This window comes from Amphiprion ocellaris, chromosome 24 (genome assembly GCF_022539595.1).
Source record: "Amphiprion ocellaris isolate individual 3 ecotype Okinawa chromosome 24, ASM2253959v1, whole genome shotgun sequence".
Lineage (NCBI taxonomy): Eukaryota > Metazoa > Chordata > Actinopteri > Pomacentridae > Amphiprion > Amphiprion ocellaris.
Window position 1 is genome coordinate 820,068 of NC_072789.1, and position 21,742 is coordinate 841,809.

The 21,742-nt window shown below is 37.3% G+C and overlaps 1 protein-coding gene across 3 annotated transcripts; it reads right to left on the minus strand.

The window, feature by feature from the left end:
* Positions 1–5,932: 5,932 nt before the first annotated feature.
* Positions 5,933–20,843, minus strand: LOC111573310 (calcitonin gene-related peptide type 1 receptor-like). Of its 3 annotated transcripts, none has more exons than XM_055008725.1 (13): positions 20,684–20,842; positions 16,586–16,661; positions 16,021–16,141; positions 14,325–14,435; positions 12,676–12,788; positions 12,466–12,557; positions 11,210–11,336; positions 10,987–11,140; positions 10,855–10,915; positions 10,709–10,775; positions 10,015–10,233; positions 9,889–9,930; positions 5,933–9,002 (listed from the first exon to the last, which is right to left on the minus strand). In XM_055008725.1, the coding sequence occupies exons 2-13, from the start codon at positions 16,634–16,636 to the stop codon at positions 8,796–8,798; spliced, it is 1,365 nt and encodes a 454-aa protein (XP_054864700.1). In that variant the 5' UTR covers positions 16,637–16,661; positions 20,684–20,842; the 3' UTR covers positions 5,933–8,795. The 3 variants fall into 3 exon arrangements, with proteins under 3 accessions (XP_054864700.1, XP_023133185.1, XP_054864698.1); XM_023277417.3 differs by having other exon boundaries at positions 12,466–12,560; XM_055008723.1 differs by having other exon boundaries at positions 10,987–11,336; positions 20,684–20,843.
* Positions 20,844–21,742: the final 899 nt, after the last annotated feature.

Genomic DNA, 21,742 nt, shown 5'->3' on the forward strand with positions numbered 1-21,742 from the left:
TTCAGTTTGCTCTCTGCTGGAGTCTGCGACCCTGAGATGACTTGGCAGCGACGCCCAGATCCTGATGGCAGTGTCTCTAACTGCTGGCCGAGGAGCCTCGATGAGATTTCCCAGCTACTCCTTTCCTTCCTGTCCACCCTCCACCTCACCGACGCCCCTCTGGAAACACTTGAAGAACCCGGGAGGGGATCATGAGAAAGGATCTGAAGTATTCTCCTGGCATGAAGAGTCAGAGCTGGAAGAAGGTTCTCACCACTGAGGGACGCTGATCAGAAGCTGTTTTCAGGTTATACTGGGAATACTGGGAATACATCCTGTGGACAACAATCTTTAATCTTTTTAATCTTATTATTATTCAGTTTATTTAGCAACATGTCTGTCCTTTTTCTGTGTTTTTGCATCCTAAAACCTGCTGCAGCTAATCACATATAAAAACCAGTGAAGGGAGTGAATCAGATCTAGAAACAAACGAGTGTAAAATAAACACAGCTGATTTGGTTTGTTCATATGTTGGTCAAAACATTCAATCTGAGTCCCTTGCAGTAAAGAAAAAAAAATAAGGACATTTCTAAGTGACCCCAAACTTTATAACAGTAGTGTGCATATACATACACACACACACACACACACACACACACACACACACACACACACACACACACACACACACACACACACACACACACACACACACACACACACACACACACACACACTGTGACGACCCTCCACCTGGACACCAGGTGTGCCTGTTCAGAAGCTGAGGGTCGTCAGCTGATTGAGCCACACCTGTGATCAAGTGGCTCAAACTGTATAAAACCTCCCTCATTTCCAGTGTCTATCTCTGACAGGAGCTGCTTCCTTCTGGAGCTCCAGCAGCCTGGTTTTGGTTTGGTTTGGTTTGATTTATAGTCTTTCGTGCACCTTGTCTTGGTTTTGCATTACGATAAAACCTTTCTTTTTTTAGTCACCACCCTGTTGTTGTCTCCCTGTTTTGTTGCAGCTTCAGCGGCGAGTTGTAATAACACACACACACACACACATAGAGAGATTGTTTGTATTTAGTTTTTTTCTTTAAAGCAATAAGAATATCAATATAGAAGAGAGAAGGGAATAGAGAGACAATATATATTCATTTATAGTTTTTTTATACAGATATTCTTATCTTTCAAAATGTATTCCTCTTTCAATTTATATATATATATATATATATATATATATATATATATATATATATATGTTTTTCCTCTTTTACATAGAATAATAGAAGAATAAATAAATATACATGCAATTTTCAATATATTTTTAAATTAGATTTTTAGATTTTTTTCTTCTCTATTTTTTGATGTAAACATATGAACTGAAAACTGAAAAACATTCTACTGCAGTTCAGGTTCTGTGGAACAAACATGTTGATCAGAAGCAGCTGATTCTGATCAACATGAAAAGATGTGAAGAAGAGAAGAAGCTGCTGCAGCGTCTGAGAAGATAAACGTGGATCAAGCAGAGAGAAACTTAAACCAATCTTTTATTAAACAACAGTGAAGGATGTTCAGGCTGGTGGAGAACACGGATCATATGAAGCCAGGACCTCCTCCTGCTGCCCGGGGCCACGCTGATCAAAGGGGAAATGTGCCGCTCAAACACCCCACCTTCCCCAGATCCTGGGCGGAGCCGAGCCGCTGGCAGCAGCAGAACAATGGCAGGAAGCCGGGAGACGAGCGAGGACTTCCTGTTGGCAGGACGGAGCTGAAGACACCTCCAGCGGTGGACAGCAGCTGAGGAACCGGCCTCTGAACACCACAAATACAGCACTGTTCCATGTTCTCACCTGGAGTTAGAGGGGAGTTACTCATCAGCTGATGGATGGAGACACACCTGATCAGCTTCAGGTACTTCACCTCCGTCTGACCATCAGGAGGTCAAAAATGTTCAGAAAGTCGAGTGAAAATGGAGTGAAGTCGTCTATTTAACCCTCTAAAAAACAAACGCTGGGTTTGACAGACATTTTATCATTCAAAAAAATTACCAAAATATTCAACTTTCCAACGGTCCTTGAACTGCTCATCAGTAACACACTGTTCTGGTAGAAAACTGAAAAAAATCAGAGCTCAAAATTGTGATATTTCATCAAAAATCACTTTATTCTACATCTATCATTGTAAACAATAGCCAGAAACAAACAGTTTGCAGGAACCAGATTCTGTAAACAACTAAACATTCTGTGAAACCTGAAGTAACTCAGCTGGAACCAAGTCCCCAGACAAAAAAATCCGAGTTTTCAGCTGAACTGCAGGCAGTCTGGAAGCTATTTAAAGCATAATTATTAGAATATGTAGTCTCCTCGTTCTGTCCAGTCCTGGTACCACCTCTGGACAAAATGTTGTATTCTGTAGTTTTACAGTCATTGATTGTTTTACAATTTTTGATCGTAAAATTACACTTAAAAATAGCTTTATTTTACAAATATTTGACATTTGAAAGAAAAAAATCCATAGATTAGTAATATTTTAGATATTATTTTACTTGTGTTGGTATATTAAAAATTTTAAACAAACAAACAATCCAAAATCAATGCCCAAAATTGTAAATAATGCACACATCAAAAAATTTGGATTTTTACAAAGAACATTTTTCTTTTCAACAATAAACCTTAAAACAACACTGTTTTCACTCTATTTAAATCTGCTAAAAAAAAAATTCCAGATCATATTACAGATTAGAAATTACAGATTGCAAAATCTTCAGACTTTTAAAATTAATGACTGTAAAATAACAGATAAAAATTTCATCATTTTACAGATATTTGCTCTTATTTTCACAGGGTTTTTTTTTGTTTTTTGTTTTTTTTAACAGTTTTTGGATGTAAAAACATTTCAGTTTTTTCTGGCACTCTTGCTGCCAGATTTTCATCATTTTCTAATGGATTTTTTAATTTTAATTTATTTCTTTTACAGTTTTCAATCATGGTTCTGCTGCTGCTGACTGAAATAACAAATCAGAAACTTTAATTTTCTTCTCGAGGCTTTAACTACAGTGTTTATTTTCCTGTGGAGATGGTTTCAGATGAAAGCCTCTGATTTATTTCTAAAGGTGGTGTCTCAGTGAGATGATGTTTCCTCACGTTGACGTCTCCTGATGAACCAGAGTGTTGACATGATGAGGTGTTCTGATGGATCTCGACCTGGCGGTCCAACAGAACCGACAGACTTCCTGCGGTCCCACCCAGACCCGGGTCACATGACCGAAGCCCTCCACACCCTGCGGCTCATCCATTGTTCTCCAGTGGCTGCATCCAGATGTGTTCCTTGTTTGAAATCATTAAAGCTTTCTGAAGAGGAGGATTTACTGGAATCTGCAGCAGCAGCTCTGAAGGAAATGATTAAGTTTTACTGGTTTGGTTTGTGTCCCTCAGAGCTTCTTCATGTTCTTCTCAGAGCGACTCCTCTGCTGCTGGAGGTAAAGAGCATCTTGTCCATCAGAGGGTTTTTATGAGGACATGACAAGGTGGAAATGAAGGGTTTTCCTCTTCTGAATGAACATTTTATCTGCAGCTCCTCCTGTGATTCAGTCTGAGCAGAATGATGGAATTATTGCAAAGAAGAAGCAGTTTTATATGAGATTAGAAGAAAACTAACCACACTGCACTGAGCTTAACAGTGTTAAACCCAAGACCCACTAGCAGGTTCATGAAGCAGGTTATGTTTTAAAAATAACCTAAATTACACCATTTATCAGAACTAACAACTGTAAAAAACCAAGATGTTCAGCTTTCCGACAGCACTTGAATTTAATCTGTGCTGTTCCATCTGAAAACATAAAACAAATCTCACCTTAAAATCACATTTCATCAAAATCACTCAATTCTTCATGTCTCCTTTTAAAAAGATGTCAAAAATGAACAATTCAATCAAATAATAGTTTATAAAATATAAAAATTCCGCACTTCTTGCTGCAGCTGTGAAACCATGAATGACTGAACTGTGACCAACAGTCACCTGGAAAAAATTCAAAAATATGACAAAAAACACTCAGAAATAGTTTGGAGTTCAGGGGGTTAATTAGATATTTCAGTGTAAATGTTCACACAAGAACTTTAACTACTAAGTCATGTCATTTACATTTATATCATCTCTCAATAACTGTATTAGTTCTTAGATGAATAGTCGAGTATTTTCTTTTATAAACAATCAAAATCAAACACTTAAATGTTCAGACCAGCTAAAGTGAATCCACCTGTGAATCCAATCAGTGTGATGGGTTCTAAAACGAGCTGTGAGCAGCAGAACTTTCCCAGTGTTGGACCTGTGGATTGTGTTTATCTGCATCATGGCTCCACAAGGAAAAGAACTGAGGTAAAAAATCTGATTTTGAGACAAAACTAACGAGGGAAAGGATCCAGGAAGATCAACTAGACATCAGTGAAACAGCTCAGGTGTGAAGATCGTCTCAGTTAGGACTTCTGAGGTCAGTAGAGATAAAAGGAAGGGATTCCAAGATCCCATTTCTCTGGTAGGTAAATATTTACTTTCTTTATGATGATGATGATGCAGGTTATTGACTTTGTCTCTACAAACTCTGACAAAATGGCTGTACATACTTGATTTTTGGCAATATTTTTATATCATCTCCAAACTTGCTAATACTCTCTGCTCATCAGCTGTAGAAAGATGTTTCACCATGCTGAATATATCTTCTAACTCGTTCCTCTGTTTGCTGGTTTTAAGTCACGCTGCATTTATTGTTTTAATCCAGTATGTTTGATTTTCCTGTGGACACACTTCCTGCAGTTCAACTTGAAAACTCTGAATTTTTGTCACATGACTCTTGGCCACACCTGAGTCAGTCATGACTTTTTTGATGAGTGGAGGAGTGCAGAATTTTTTGTTTTTTACAGAATGTGATTATTGGAAGTTATTTATTTTTGGCAGTTTTTTTAATATAAAATATGATTTTAATGAAATGACATTACTTCGATCTTGTTCGTTTGCCAGTTCTTTCTGTTTTGCAGGTATCTTGGGACCATCTGAAGTCTAATGAAGTGCATCATCTTCCTCAGATTAAATCTAAATGTAGGTATGACAATATGCAGCAGATTTATGTGTTGCTACATCTGCAGACTTGTCGGAGAACATGTGTGTCTCTGGACAGTCACGTCCTGTGGAAACGTCCTTGACAGATTCACAGAACGGCAACCGACAGCAAACATCGGCTAAACGCTTCACGCTGCAGTGGAAGCATGTGGAAGCTAAAGGCAGTAAACAAGTGTTAGTCATGATTCTAAGGAAGTGTTTGCTACCAGCACACAAGAGCTGACGGATCAAGAGTTCAATGGCGAGATATTCTTAGAAACAGGATGCCTGCAATACATCCACCGCTCTGGTTTCCACTGAAGTAAACACAGGGAGGTGCTGCTGTAGGTAAACAATGAAAACATCAACAACTTTCACGTGTTCCAAGTTGAGTTTGCTTCTTTACCTTCTAACTCAAAGGTTCTGTCATGTTGGTGCAGCAGGTTAATGTTCATGATCGCTGGGATGATGCTCCACATGCCGTCCAACAACCACAGACTCCTCAGAGTGTTGAGGCCGTGATGATGACAGGTATGCGAGTCGATCATAAATATCTCTGACGCATGCTTCTGATTACCGTCTAAGTGCTTTTACAGACCAACAACTTGATGGATGATGCTCTGAAAGGATAGACATAGCGCTTTTCCTCTGGGACTTCCTAACTGTACCTGTTGAGCAGACAGCAACACGCCCGGCTTTGTCTGGAAACAATATTCATTTCAGAGGGAAACGGTTTCTAAGGTCAGACGAGGAAATCCCACCCTTAATTAAAAATGTGGGAAGGAGAACACTCACAGATCTTCTCTTGTTTGTCTCTGAGGGAAATGAAACGGAAGTAGGGAAACGGACTGAAACACAAATGAATTTCAGATTGAAACAATCTGTTTTTATTTACAGCATTATTACTTCAGGATAAACAAGCACTATATTAAAAAAATAACAACGAAATTCAGACTTTTACTGACATCTGTGATAAATTATTCCAAAAGGGTCTTCTGATCATTTTCAAGTGACTCCCAAGGCCTTATCTGACAAATGGAACTTTCAAATTATGTGCAAGCTTCATTTGCTCAAGAAGGCCATGAAATACAGTCAAAAGTGACAGAAAATGCAGTAAATAAGCCTTTATGGGGCAATATTTTATCGCAGATGTCCACTGTAGTGTCCGTGTCCTAGCTTAGCCCATGCTAATAGCAACACAAACAATCTTTTTATTTATATTGTGTGTTGAAAAAGCTCCACCCATCCTTATAAAGAGTTTTCCTCACAAAAATTTGACACAAAGCAGATTTTTGGAAAATATTTTAGCTGCTGTAAGACGAGAAGATTGATACCACCTTTCAGTCGGAACGATCAGTAGGAAGCTGGAATCAGCAGGGTTAGCTTAGCTAGCTAGCTGAACATGAGTATTTAAAACTGAAGTGGTGATACAACTAGCATGACTCTGTTTATGTGAATAAACAGATAAAAACAGGTAAATATATAACATGTTGATTAATGAGCTTCAGAAGTGCTAGTAGGTTATTTTTGTTTGGCTAGGTGTTAGCTGTTTCCAGTCTTAATGCTAATGCTAAACCCACCAGCTAACGTTAGCTTAACATTAACATAACGAACAGCTAACAGCAGCTAGTGGCTCTTAAAAGCCAACAAACTCTGTTAGTTAGTAGACTGCTTTTACTTGGCTAGCTGTGCCTCTGTGTCCAGTCCTTATGCTAATGTTAGGCTAATAAAAAAAACCTGTTAGCTCAATTTTAGCACAAAGTATTGAAAGAGAGGAACAGCTAGCATGTTTCTGTCCAAACTCAACAAAATCTGACTAAACAGATAAGAAGATGTGAGGTACAACATGTTAAATCATGGGCTTTAGAAGAAATAAGGTATCATGTTACTGCTAGTAAGTAAACTGTTTGTTTGGCTAGCTGCTTTTCTCATTTCCGGTCTTTATGCTAATGCAAAGCTAACCAGCTAGTTAGCACAGCTTTAACTGGCTGTACATTGCTTAATATTTAGCATATAGTGGTGTCAATCTTCTCATTTCACTCTCAGCAAAAAAGCCCAATTGTTTTCCCAAAAACAACAAACTACTAATTTAAGAATTTAATGCAACTAATCAAGACATTTTTGTCCTCAAAGTAGCACACTAGTTCAGCACAGTTAGCTGCATTTATCAGTATTTTAATAGCAAAATGCAATATCTATGATGTCAACAGTGTTTATTCTATCACAAAAAATCTGCATAGAAATCACTGTAGAAATTCTGGATTCATAAAGCATTACATTTTTAAGAAAATAATCTCTGAGTTTTTAATTTATTGTTCAGTGCTGCATGTTTAGTTTGACATTTTGAACCATTTTTGTTGGCTTTTTTCTATAGATGAAAACATTAAACCACATATTTGTGGTTTTGTTACCCTTGGACAGTTATTAAAGTTCCCGTTTTCAGTTAATGCAAACCTACATTAAATTTTTCTTGCTTTTACACTGTTGGTTGAGTTCTTATTGCAGGAGATAATGACGTGTAATTCCTGTTATTGAAGGCCGAAACCAGCAGCTCTTCACACCTGACAGGAAAGTAACCTTTTATTAAGAGATCTGATGTTTGATGTTAACGATCATTTTGTGCTCCAAAGTAAGGTGTCGAATCAGTTTGATTTTGTTACCTGGACACAATTTTTTTACAAATTCAGCTTTATACTGTGATAAACCAGCTGTGAGCAATGCAATACAATGATGTGTTCTTAACTGCCTGGAAAATAATGTAAAGCACACTAGTGACAGTCTAAATGCAATGTACAAATTCATACTATGTGCCTCATTATATGTCATATCAAACAATCACATATATGTACAAAGACATGCACTTTTCCTCTCACAATCGTCTCTCCAGCATTTTGGAATAATCAGACATCAAGTGAAAAAACACATTAACTTAAAAGATTGCCAAGCTGGACAAAGGAAGCTTATACATCTGACAAAATTAGGATGTGAATCTCATTATTTGTTTACCTTCGAGGAGACGAAAAAACACATAAATAGAAAATTTACCTGAAGGGGGAGTTCAGTCTAGGATGCAGACCTTGAATTGAAAAGTAGCTAAAGCAGAAATGGTATTTGTTAAAGCAAATTCAGGGTTTATTGTAAGTTTTCGTGCTTTTTTTGCTTTACTTTTGTGGTATTGTGGCACTTAATCTGACACCAAAGCTACTGCAAAGTTGCTTTTCCAAAATTTTACCTCCTTCTTTGCCACTCCAATCTGCTCCGATTCATTAAAGTTGCATTAATCAGTGTGAACATTCGGCCTCCTGTTTGCAGCATCACAGCTTCACGTTCCCACTTTGGCCAAACTTTCTGAACTTTGCATCAATATTCTTGAAATGCCATGAGAACGTAATAACTTCTCTCTCTGTCAGCTCAACAGAACAGCTTCCTGTCCATCGAGGACTCTTCAGGTAGAATCCACACGATGCAGAAAGAATGAATCCCTCGTGTTGATGGTAGATCTAGAGGCTGTTTGATTCACCGTGTCTTCCTGTCCAACAACAGCCCGTCTCAACAGCTTTACAGCGTAATTATGAAGAAACAGTCTTTGGTACTTTTCTTTCTATTGATTTGCCAGAAAAGTAAAATATGATTTTTATTTTTTGCTTGGGAGATGAAAGAAAAACCAAACTTAACTCCAGGATCAATCTTTGCAGAAGAAAGCGGGAACGTGGATGGGCGTCCTCAGACGAAGGGGCTGTCCGACCTGAATATGTCCGAGTAGCTCTTTCCATTCATGTGCTCGGTGTGGCTCTCGATGCTGTAGCAGCGGTGGACCTCGGTGAGGGACGATGCTACGGAGGTGGCCGAGCGGAAGAAGTCTGCATTGGCAAACGTGCCGGCGAACTGCATCCGCTGTAGGTTCCAGTGTCTCCGAAGAACAGTCTGAACCTGGACAAGGAAACGGAGAGACGGTGAGTCGAATACAGTCAGTGGTTTTCATACAACACAGTTCAAAAAACTGTTTCACCAAAGGACTTTCCAGAAACAAAGAAAACCTTTACTTCAACGCTACTGATAAAGTCGGCGTAAAGCTCCATTTTTGTGCCGTTCTGTTAAGAAAAAGCACAAGAAACACCAAACAAAATGGAGTCGCACGTGCCATCGACCGGATGGTCAACATGGAGATGTTTACTTCTGTCACCCAACTTAATTTAGCAAACAAGTCCAAATATTAAGTTTGAGACCCCGTGTACTAGCATAGTCCATGCTAATAGCAACACAAACTTGTTTTTTTTTTTTTGTTGATAGTATGTGTGTTTCTTCACAAAAAATTTGCCACAAAGCATATTTGGAAAATATTTTAGCTGCTTTCTTCCTGAGAGTAAGACTAGAAGATTTACACTGGCCTCAAGTCTGTACGATCAGTAGGAAGCTGGAATGGGGAGAAATGCTAAATAATTAGCATTAGCCAACACTGCTTTGCTCAGTTTTCCTTCATGTACAACATATGCAATTGCAGTGAATCTCATGAATGAAACAGGTCAACTTTTTTACTCAAGGAACGGTGGCGTTGTGTGACGATTGGTGTATGTTTGTCTGTTTGTCTGTTAGCAACATTATTCAAAAACAGACCAACGGATTTTGATGAAATTTTCAGGGAAGGTCAGAAATGACACAAGGACCAATTGATTAGATTTTGGCAGTGATGCGGCTTATAGACTGGATCCACGGGTTTGTTAAAGATTTCTGTATCATTGTGAGATATAATACAAAGACTGAGCAGCCTTGGAGGAGTACTGCGCTATCTGAGTTCTTGTTGAAGAATCAAACTCACCTCCCCGTTGAAGAAGCAGAATATTGTAGAAACCAGGAGACCCTGCAGGCAAGAAAAGGTTTATTTAGAAATTCTCCAAGCTGCACTCTGATTATTGCCACATGTACATGAGTTGTAGCTCCTGACCTGGTAGTGCATGAGGATGTCCATGATGTACAGGTAGATCTCGAACACCCAGTGCTCGTGAGGCTTGTAGGGCAGCAGGACGAACTGGATGCCGAGCAGCGGGATGAGGATGAGGGTGGCCCGGACCGCCCTCATGTAGAGGCTCGACTCGGCCTGGTGGGTCACTCGCAGCTTGGTGATGAGAACCCGGACGATGTTCAGCAGGAAGAAAAGGTTCACCTGGAGTCCAGAAACCCAAGAAACACGACATCCCATCAAAAATAGCAGACGAACAAAAGGGCTGATTCAGCTACTGTCCAGGTCTGTAAATTCTGCAGCAGTGAATGATTTAAAATGAATGAATGATGAGAAAAACATCACAGAATAAAAACCTGATGATTAAAAACCAACCAGCTCTGTCACAGTCAGGAAGGACAGATGGACTATAGATAGATTGATGGACTATAGATAGATAGATAGTATAAATATAGATAGTATTGACATTGATGATCTGATGTTAATACTTGATGTTAACGATCATTTTGTTCCCCAGTGTAAGGTGAGGAATCAGTTTGACTTTGTTACCTGGACAGAACATTTTTAACTGTCTGTACAGCTGCACTAAACTTCTTGATAAACTTCTGGTGATGCTGTTTGTTTTGCCCCTTACACTGATGACCTAGAGGGCATTTTCTGGTAAATGATGGGTTCTCACCACCAGGGCGGCGCAGATTGGACCGTGGATGATGTAGAGCAGCGAAGTGGCCGAACTCACCCAGCAGCTGTGAACACATCAGTGGGATTATTCAGGATGGAAACATGGGATGTTTGTAGGAACATGTGGAGATAAAACTCACTCACTTGTCGTCGTAGTAACAGAGGCGAGCTATGGAGTGAATCACCGCCGGTATGAGTGGAAACCCTGTGAGATGAAGATGTTAGTGCGTGGGACTGACAGAGCCGGTATTAAATACTCCATGAACCTGGACTCACCCCAGCCGAGCAGATAATACCACATGAGGTGCTGCTTTTCTGCAAACACAGCCACCACGATGAGCGTGTGCAGGTAGATGCCCTCACAGAGCATCCAGAAGTAGTTACAGCTCAGCAGGTACAGGTGGATGAACATCAACAGCTTACAGCTTCCCTGGAAAACACCAACAATGAGCCAAAGAAACCCCCAGACAGACCTGAGGTAAACAGGAGCATCACTCACAGATTCGTTGGAGTTGTGTCCCTGTTTCTTCACCACGGTGGTCAACCGGACCACGGTGATGACGGAGTTCAGGACGAAGGACAGGAACAGGTTCTTGTGGAGGGTTATTCTCTGGCAGCTCAGACTCCTGAAGAAGCACAGAAAACCACATTTACACTTTAAAATCAGACAGAATGATCAGATTAAACTTTAAAATTTAACTTTGACTGTTGGTCCTGCAGGTAGCCGTAAAACTACACTAGTTAGGGGTAAAAAAAAGGTGGATTGATTAGTGTTGATGAATCATTTTATGCTTTATAGATGTGTGTACTCTGAAAACTAATGGTGGAGCTCGACTGAAGTCGTATTTTTTTAGCTAACACAACTTCTCATGAAATTATGTTAAGCCAACAAATGGAATGAATAAGGTTTAAGCTGATAATTCATCAGAATTAGTTTTTCCAGCAAGTTTTTCCATGTTTAAAAGGTATTTGGTAATTAATTACTATAATTATGAACAGAAGGTTTTTTTGGTTGGAAACATTTTCCAAAAAAAAAGTTGTTTCAACAAGTTTTCCCACATTTTTAAAGATGATTTTAAGTGTTATTTACTGAATTACTATAATTATGAACACAAGATTTTAGATTAACTACCATTAGTTTTTTCTGCATTATCTGAAATTAATCTTATATGTCGTAACTAATTATCATGATTACGATTACAAGTTTTTAAGTTGCCGAATATTTAAAAAATTAAGTTATTCCATGTTTTTTAAAGGATTTTTTACTATCATGAACTTAATTATCATTTCTGTAAAGCACAATTTCTTAAGTTGATGATCGTTTAAAACATTAGGTTGCCTAAGTTATTATTATTTTATTATTATTATTTAGCATTTTCCTGGTTTTGTTTGCTTTTGAGAAATTAATTATTCCAATCACAAAAGTGTTGCATAATTATGTTTATTTTTTTATTGTGAACTGCGGTTGCCTTGAAATGTCTTCTGCATTGTGTTACTTTAGGTTTTCTAACACAAGATTAAGTCATCAAGTCAGTTTCATTCAGTTAGAATAACTTAAATGTATTTTTTAATCGATTCATGCAGAAATTTGAGTTTAAATGACAATATTGAATTGATCCAATTACCAACCATGCATGAAGTTGTGCTAACAGCTGCTCTGAGTGTGATATCAGTGTCACATCCTCCCATTTCTTTTGCTATTTTTCATACATATAACATTTAAAAGCATCAGTTTTAGAAATAAAGGAAACGTACTTAAAGTGGAAGAATATTCCCAGTGATATGAGCAGCGACACCAGCGACAGTCCGTGACCGATCATCACCAGGTAGAAGTGGGTCATCGCCGCCTGCTGTGGAACACAACAAATGCGTTAAACCTCCGTCAGACTCAGGGTTCTACCACGTTCTCTGCTGATCGTTTTTAATGATTAAATAGATTTTATAGCGGTTCTCCTGCTTCCTTACAGTCCTCTGGTGCGTCACGTTGGCTTTACAGTTGGTGAAGTTGGTCCACGTCCGGTTGCTCTCCGGGTGGCGACCCCACTCCCCCGTCTCCGTGCAAACTTTGGACGCCATCGCTGTGAAGGAACGGAGAACATGCAGCTAGAAGGTTCTGTGGAGGTTCTGAAAAGTTCTACTAAAGTAGATTTGAGTTCCCAGAATGTTCTTAAATGTGGGAAAGACGTTCTAAAAATGTCTGTTGAGAACTTTGTTGGATTGAACATCCTCAAACCTGAACGTTGCACTAAGAACAGGTTCTGAGGAAGTTCTGCAAAGTTCTACTGAAGTAGACTTTACCCAGATTGTTCTTCTTCAATGTAGGAAAGATGTTCTGAAAATGTTTGGTGAGGACGTTCTTCATTTGTTAGCGTGTAACATTGTGGGAGCGTTTCATAGATTTGTTCTTTCAACAACCTCCCCAAACATTACAGTTGGAATGTTCCACCGTTATCGACATATCACAGCGCTGGAACATCTTTTAGTGAATGTTCTGTCATCTGAGGCCTCAATAACATCTGAAAAACATTTTTTTAATGTTGCGCTGAGAACATCATCATGGAAACTTCTCGTAGAAGAACGTTCTAGAACGGACAACAAGGCACAATGTTCCACCTTTAACATGTCAGATTACAGGAACCATTTAAAACGTGCTGTATGAAGAACGGAGTCCTCATTAACATCTGGAAAGCAATTCTTCAGTGTGGGTTTGAGAGCGTTCTTCCTTGTGATATTGTTGGAACGTTTTACAGATTCTCTAATGATTCCCTCAACAACATCAGCAGAACATTGTCAGAACATTACAGCTACAATGGTACAGCTTTGTTAATAGAACACATTACAGGAACGTTCTCCGAAGAACGTTCTGTCATCTGAGGTCTGGATAACATGTTGAAAGTTGTTTTTTTTTTTTTTTTTTTTTTTTAAATGTGCAGAATAGTCCTGGACAGGTGAGGAAGGGGCGGAGCTACACCAAATACACCTGTGAGCTGAGGACACCTGAGGAAGGCCAACAGAGAGTTGCAGAAAGAGGAGAAACCTGGAGTCTGATCCCGTTTCTGCTCATGTTTTCTGTGTATATAAAGATGAACAGCTGCCTCCGATGAGAGAAACTGGAAGGATCTGATCCAGGAGCAGCTCTGATGAAGGACGTCCAGATTCCTCAAACAACAGTAAGAGTTTTCTTCTACAAACCTCCATCAACTCTCACAACATATCAGCACTGATCTGATGGGATTTTTCACAAGAACTGTGTTTATTATTTGGGTTCGTTTTTGTTTTACCTCGTCTGTGAAGTTACCAACCTGATCAGCTCAGAATGTTTTTATCTCCAGTGTGTTTAATGAAAATGTGAATATTTTCAGAGTTACGGGTCCTTAAAGCACATTGGAATGTTTTAAAATTAATTTTCCATCATTTCTGAGCTTCATAGCTTCATCACTACAGTAGGTAAACACATGAAACTTTCTTTTGAGTTCTGATAAAAACTGAAACTAAATCAGTTTTACATCCATCCAGGTGTCGCAATCTGAAGCTAAAGCAATATAATATTAACACTAATTAATATTACAGGTCTAATAAAGTTAGTGGAGGTTAGTGATCAGTGTGAGATTCACCGTGGGGGTCAAAGTCTTTGTAGTAATCTGGACAGCTCTGCTCTGTGAGTCCAGCTTCAGCTTCATCCCAACACAACCATCCGTCCCACGTGGTGTTACACACCGGGCCACCTGGAAATAAAAAACAACACTTATTATTATTTATTAATGTATGTTTAGCAAGTCTGAAGCCTGACACATATTATGAGGGTGTCACTTTAGAGTCACTTTTTATTTTTCTCTTACAAACCAGACAAGAAAATGATCAACATATTAAAAATAAAATAAAAAAATTAATAGTAGTGCAAAACCAAACAGTTCTAAATGAGCTCTTCCTGAAATCCTGCTCTGAGTGATAGAATCTGATGGATCTCAGTCACACTGAGTCATTTTTAATGCAGAACTTATGTTTAGAATTGAGTATATTCAAGAAATAAATCTGTAAAATAACAAAGTACTGGCAGATCATAACTAAAATAATGTTTCATTGGCTGACATAAAAAACCTGGACGTTTCCTATATTTTAATGCCGACATTCACACAAAATAATAACAATGAAAACCAGTATTTCTATTTTCTAATAATTTATCTGTAGTAAAAACATGAAATAATGACGTACCAAAAAAAGAGGACATTTTCCTGATATTTAACCATAAATCTATCATTAAAATGGACATTTTCTATTATTTAATTGTGTATTTATAGCCTGAACATATTCTGCCTTCATAAAAAAAAAAAAACATGTTTTTTTCTAAACAGTCAAAACAGAACCAAAAGCAGGATATTTTTCTGGTATTTATTGGAAAATTATAATAAAAAAGCACATATTCGAATATTTAATGAACCTATAGTTAAAAATGGGACATTTTCTGTTTTTTAATTGTAGATTTAAAGTTTTACAAAAATAGCTGCAAAATTTAAAGTCATTGTAAATGTTCAGGCAGTTTATTACAGACTTTGTCCTGCAATTAAAAAACCTGTTAATTCACATTTTACCCACAGGGGACAAACAAACAAACAAACAAGCAGACAAACAAACAAACAAACAAAAGCAGGACATTTTCTTTAGTTCTATAGTGACTCAATTGTAAAATAAGAGAAGAAAATAAAGAAATAAAACTAAAATACCCCAAAAATGTCTATTTTTAATGGTTTATCGACAGTAAAAAACAAAACAAACAAAAAAGCTGGAAAACTTTACATAAATTTTGATGTAGCCACAGTTTAAATTTAATTAACAGTTTAAATTAGTTGTTGAAGTAAATTTATTGTGTTTAAAAAACTACTTTTGTCAATATGAAACCTCCAACAATAATAAAATTGTACTTTTCTGTTACATAATTGTTGTCAAAATATTTTTTTAAAAAGACATTCTGTGACAAAAACAGATTTTATTTAATTTTTAAAAATCCAGTTACAAATATTGAGCGAAAATAAAAGAGATTCTCTAAACTGTTTTGGTTCTTAGAAGTAAAAATAACTAAATAAACAGAAACAAAGACATGGCAATGATTACATCAACTAATGAAATGCTTTTCCAAAATGTAAATAAACAGAAATTCACCTGTTAATGACGTCTTTATGGACATTTTCTGTTTAAATCTACAGACATATGTTTGTTAATTCTCAGATATTTCTCAGATAGTTCTCAGATAGTTCTCAATTAGTTCTCAGATAGTTCTCAGATAGTTCTCAGATAATTCTCAGATCATCTCACCGCTGGATTTGGTTTTGCGGTGGGATTCCTTCGTGATCCTCTGGAAACATTCAAACTGCGCCGAATATATCTGGTTCAGATGCTCCTTGTTGTTGTCCTCTGGAGTTGATGCAACCGACTCCTGAAAAGAGTGGAAAACCAGAAATAAGAGACAAACTCAAAGAATACTGAACAGGAAGGTCCAACAAACTGGAAACTAAAGCAGATAAAACACAGAGAACGGAACATTTTAGTGCATTTTTAGCACATCTGTGATAAATGTGGTCTTATTTGCATTTTGTAGTCAGTCTATTGGTCACAGAAGCTTGTATATTTATCTTTTGTAGCTCTGATTGAACTAAAATATTACACTGTTAATCTCAATGATAAATCTGTTAAATCAACACAAGAAACAACTTTTCAGCTTCGTTCTCCATGAATTAGGAAGTTAAATGCAGCTTTTGACACATTTTTAATCCTCTAAAACTCCCTGGATGAAACCAAAGTGGACCTAGAAGCCACAAAAAACACAGCTTTTTCCTGAATTTATATCACCGAGGCTGTGCAGCTGGAATAGAGCAGATACCTTGTAGAAGCAGCAGAGGACCAGCAGAAAGACGACATGGTTCAGATCCATCGCTGCTCCGAGCTTCGTGTGTTTTCTGAAGAAAGAAAATCAACAGTTAGTCTGATTCTGCACAGAAAGGTGAAACAAAGGAAGCAGACGCTGGTAGGAGTTAGTCCAGTGTAATATCAGTTAAAACGGTTCAGAGCTACATCACCTCTGTGTGTTTACATTATTTCTAGTTGGACAGTAAAATATTTTCTCCTTTAAATTTACTCTATCAAACATACAGACTCCATAGCAGGACGTCGGAGCATTACTGAAGTTTAGATCTTTGGATTTTCTTCACCTTTTGTCCACCATTACTTCTTCTGACTCAATCCTCAACATACCTCATATCTGCACAGATGTTCTCCTGCCATTCTTTAGACCAGGGGTGTCAAACTCATGTTAGTCCAGGTTCCACATTCATCCAGTTTGATCTCAAGTGACCAGTACAATCACAGCAAAATAACCTAGAAATAACTCCTAATGTTTCTTTTGTTTTAGTGCAAAAATGTTCACATTTAATGAATTATCTTTTTACAAAACATCATGAACAACCTGAAATTTGATTGGAAAAATAAGTAAAATTTCCACAACATTCAGCTTCAGTTTATCATTTCCACATTACAAATTCCAGATCACAGAGTGTCTACAAAGGAACACAACATTTAGTCACAGTTATCTGGAACTGAACCAGAGAGGATTTTACTTTAGAAAAGACAAAAAACAAGACAAAATATTACAAAAATGAGACACAAATTAACAAAAGAACAATGAACAATCTAGTGTTCTACTTTCTGCTCATTTTACAAACACGTTCATGCAGTTAGACTGATTAGAAATCACAGGTGGACTTTAGTTTCACTTAGTTTCTACTTTGGGGTCTGAATTTTCAGTATAGTCTTTTTAAAGTGTTTGTTTTTGATTGTTAATGAGAGGAAACACTGATGGTTAAACGCTAGACTTTTGAATTATTTGGCATTAAAGTGATGTTTCACAGCCGGGAACTCACTTCTGAGTAAAACCATCATTACCTTCACACTTGGTGTTATTTTTACGCTTCATTGGAGGATATTTTAAAATGGTTTTCCCCAGAGCTCAGTAATAAAACTGTTTCCTGATCTGATCCAGCAGACGACGTGTTGACAGCAGCTGGACTCCAACTCCACGTGTTCAGCAGCGTCCAGAGAATCACGTTTTCAGGTAAACTTTTCATGTTTCTGCTGCTGTGTTTAGAGTGCTGGGTTCTTTCTGTTTGTCATTAAAACTCTCCTTCATCAGAGGTCCAGAGTGGAACGACGCCTCCAGAGCTGCTTCAAATCGGGCAGATCTTCCCTTTTTCTGGACATGAGGTTGCAGATTTGGCCTTTTGCTTCCTCTGTTCCCCACAGCTTCCTTCCTGCATGCTTATTCTGCACGCTGAGCCGGTTTAACCAAGGTTTAGCCAGAAGACGGTGATACCTGTACAGTAGAGCCGTGCAGTGCTCACTAGAAACGCTTCATGTGCAGATTAAGACTCAGTTCTGCTGGAGAACCACCAAACTCAGAATAATCAACCAGATCTTTTATCTCCATCCACAGTCTAACATTACGTCCTGCTTTGGCAGCAACAGTGGAAACTCTGACCGTTCTAATTGTAACAGAGGTGAAATCTGATCTTACACTCTGTCTATCACTATCTGTCACGGAGTAGCTGCTCAGTAAATAAAATCATCTAATTTAGACAAAAATAAATGCACCTTATGTCATTTTAAGCTCTGAAAAGTTCCCCTGCTGCCTCTAAAATAGGACTAAACTGCACATTAGCAGATTATTTTGTTTGAAATTGAGTTAGGAAAGTGTAAAGCTTTGAGTTAACCCTTCATCAGGTGTGTCATCATATTTGGTCATTTCAGCCAATCAGTGAAGATCACTCTACGTTATAGCACGGCATCTGACCAATCAGAGGCCTGGAACGGATCAAACTTTGTCTTCTCTCCAAAGTTGGAAAAAGACGGACTCGAAACGTCCAAACTAACCGTGGTTAGTCAACCAAACTCACACATTTTATAGCTGAGTAGTTGTGCTAAGTAACGATAAATACATTTATAGGAATGTTTTGTTGTTTTTTTTTTACCACTAACGGGCAGGAACCATATCTGGTAACTTCAGTGACCTTGAATTTCAACATGAAAATGAAACATTTAGAAAAATGTCTCAAAAATCTTCTGTCCTCCAGTAACACTCCAGAGGGTTGAAATTTAGAATTTCAACGAGTGTCCTGAACTGAAGAAAAAAGTTCAGTAACATTCAAATATTCGGTTGAATCATCATCAATAACCATGGATGTTGGTAGTAAGCTTGTTTTTCATTTACATCCTCTAGGTTTTAGTACACTGTACATGTTTTCCATGAAAACTCCCACTTTTATCCATGTGCTAACATAACTGCACAAAGGTTTTCTAATCATCAATGAGCCTTTCAACACCATTAGCTAACACAATGTAGCATTAGAACACAGGAGTGATGGTTGCTGGAAATGTTCCTCTGTACCCCTATGGAGATAATCCATGAAACATTTCCAGCTACAATAGTCATTTACCACATTAACAATGTCTACACTGGATTTATCATTCATTTCATGCTATTTTCACTGAAAAAAATGCTTTTCTTTCAACAATAAGGACATTTCTAAGTGACTCCAGACTTTTGAACGGTAGTATAAGTAGATAAGTTTAAATATTTCCTTGAGAACTTACAGCTGATGAAGACATTTTGACTAGAATTTCTTGTAACATTATTATATATTTAAAATAAAAGTAGTTAAAAGAACATTAAAATCATTTTAAAAGTTGTTGCTGTTGCATTAAAACAGTCATACTGATCAGAGAACTCTCCAGTAGAGTATAAAGTTTATTGTATTATATAATTGATTTATATTGGGTTGTTATTAACATTAACTGTAGCTGTCTGTAAATTACAACATATTCTTCTTTAAAAATATATATAAACTGATATTTGCAGACATTTGTCGTAAATAAAAATATATTTTAAATGTTTATGATCCACAAATAAGAGCTTTAACCTTTAAAAATGCATCCAGCACTTAAACACCTGAAAGAATGATGAAGGATCAGGTTACAATTATTCAGAGGCAGCATGTCTGATAAATATATTTTAGAAACTGAGGAATAAGTACATTTACTTAATATAGAAAAATAAAAAATCTTGTCAAAATATCTGCTCTCATCATGATCAATGATCAGTACTAATAGCTGCTAAAATCTAATTACTGCTTAAACAGTTTTTCATGAGCAGTTTCCACAGCAGATCATCAGCTTTTACATTTTCTAACAGAATTTTAGAAAAACTCATCACTGTTAGAGTTTAGCTGCATTTCTACAGTCATTTTTCATTTGAATCTGCTTCCAGTGACGGTGAGATAAATTAAAAATCTACAGATTAGGCTGAATTCAATCTTATGTTAGAATCATTTTAAACATTATGAAAAGGAACAACCGTAATTTAATTTATCAAAGATTCACAGCAAGTTTTCCCCTGACCTCTGGGGAGTCTGGTCTCCTAACATCCTTGTCTGTGTCGGCACATTTAGATTTACACACTTCTCCATTAAAAGTACCTTTTATTAGAAACATGTCAGCCCTGAAACTCTTTTCACCACCATGATGTGTTCAGATTTTGGTTGTCAGGTGTGACAGAGGTGCATTTAATAAATCACTGACTGTGTCTGGAGTTCGTAAAATAGTTCAGATAGTTTCCTCTAAAATAATTTATTTAGCTCCAAAGTAAAGTCAGCAGTCAGCGCTCACTGTTTAATGCACGACTGGCAGAAAGTTTGTTAGATTTATGAGAAAATAAACTTTTTTCCCTTGAATTATACCCACATTTTCACTTGTAATTTTCTTTCTACTGTTTATGTGCATCCCAACTAACAACATGAGGAACAAACAGCCTTAAATACACCATTTCTAGTTTGATGGAACATTCAGAAACTAACATTTCACCAGATTCCAGCATCTTTAGTGCTCAGAAAATGATCACACACAGATTTCTTCTTAAATAAAAGGATCTTACCTTTGCACACGGAGGAAAAATAAAAGCCAGAGTTGAGATCAATCCTTCCCTCTTAGAGTTCCACCTTCCCTGGAAAAGCAAAACAATGAAACCCTGTATTTTTCCTTATTCTTCAGGAGCTGCTGTTCACTGTGGCAGCCGAGGCGACTCTGAGCCGAACCTTCCTGATAAGAACCGACCGGAGCTGAGGATGACCTCACCGCCAGAGAGACGTCCCTCAGAACGTTAGGAAGCATTAATCACTAAGAACCAGCAGATTATACGAGGAAGATCACATTTAGGTGGTGAATCATCATCAACGTACTGAGTTAAAACAGAGTGAAACCTTTAATTGTCCACTGTTCTGGTGTTTATTGCCGTTATAGTCCTGAACGCTGCTTCATATGTGTGATATTCAACAACAACACCAGCTTACATGGCAGAAAAAACACTAATAATCCTGTTTAGTTCCAATATGATAGAAGAGCACCTTTTAAAACAAGGGTTGGAAAAGTACCAGACAACACAAAATAAGAAGGGTCAGAAGACAAAACTACAGCAGATAAAGTTAAAGCTAAAAGGCTAAAATACAAAACAGTTAAAGCAATAAAACCTTCAGTCACTGCTTTTATATGTTTCTGATGAGAATACTGTTTAAATCAGATTAATGGCTGCAGAAAATGGACCAATCATCAATAAGGCTTCTATTTCTAAGCAAAGGCTCCCTCTGCAGGTGAATAGCTCCTTAGCAACAGTCTCCGTGTTACCATGGCTACGGTGCACAGTGATGACTGTAGATTTGAACTATTTACACAATTTGTAATAGAAATATAACAGAAAGTTGAATTTAGGTCATACTGTTGTAAATGATCAGAAACTCACTGATATTACTGGAACTTAATCTGTGTTTAGACACAAATATATTGGTGTATTTGTTTACACACACATAAAACGTATATTTATACATGTTTATACACATATTTATACATGTTTTACGTGTTTATATGCATACCAAGACATATACTTACATATATATATATATATATATATATATACAAATCAACATTTATTTATGTTTGA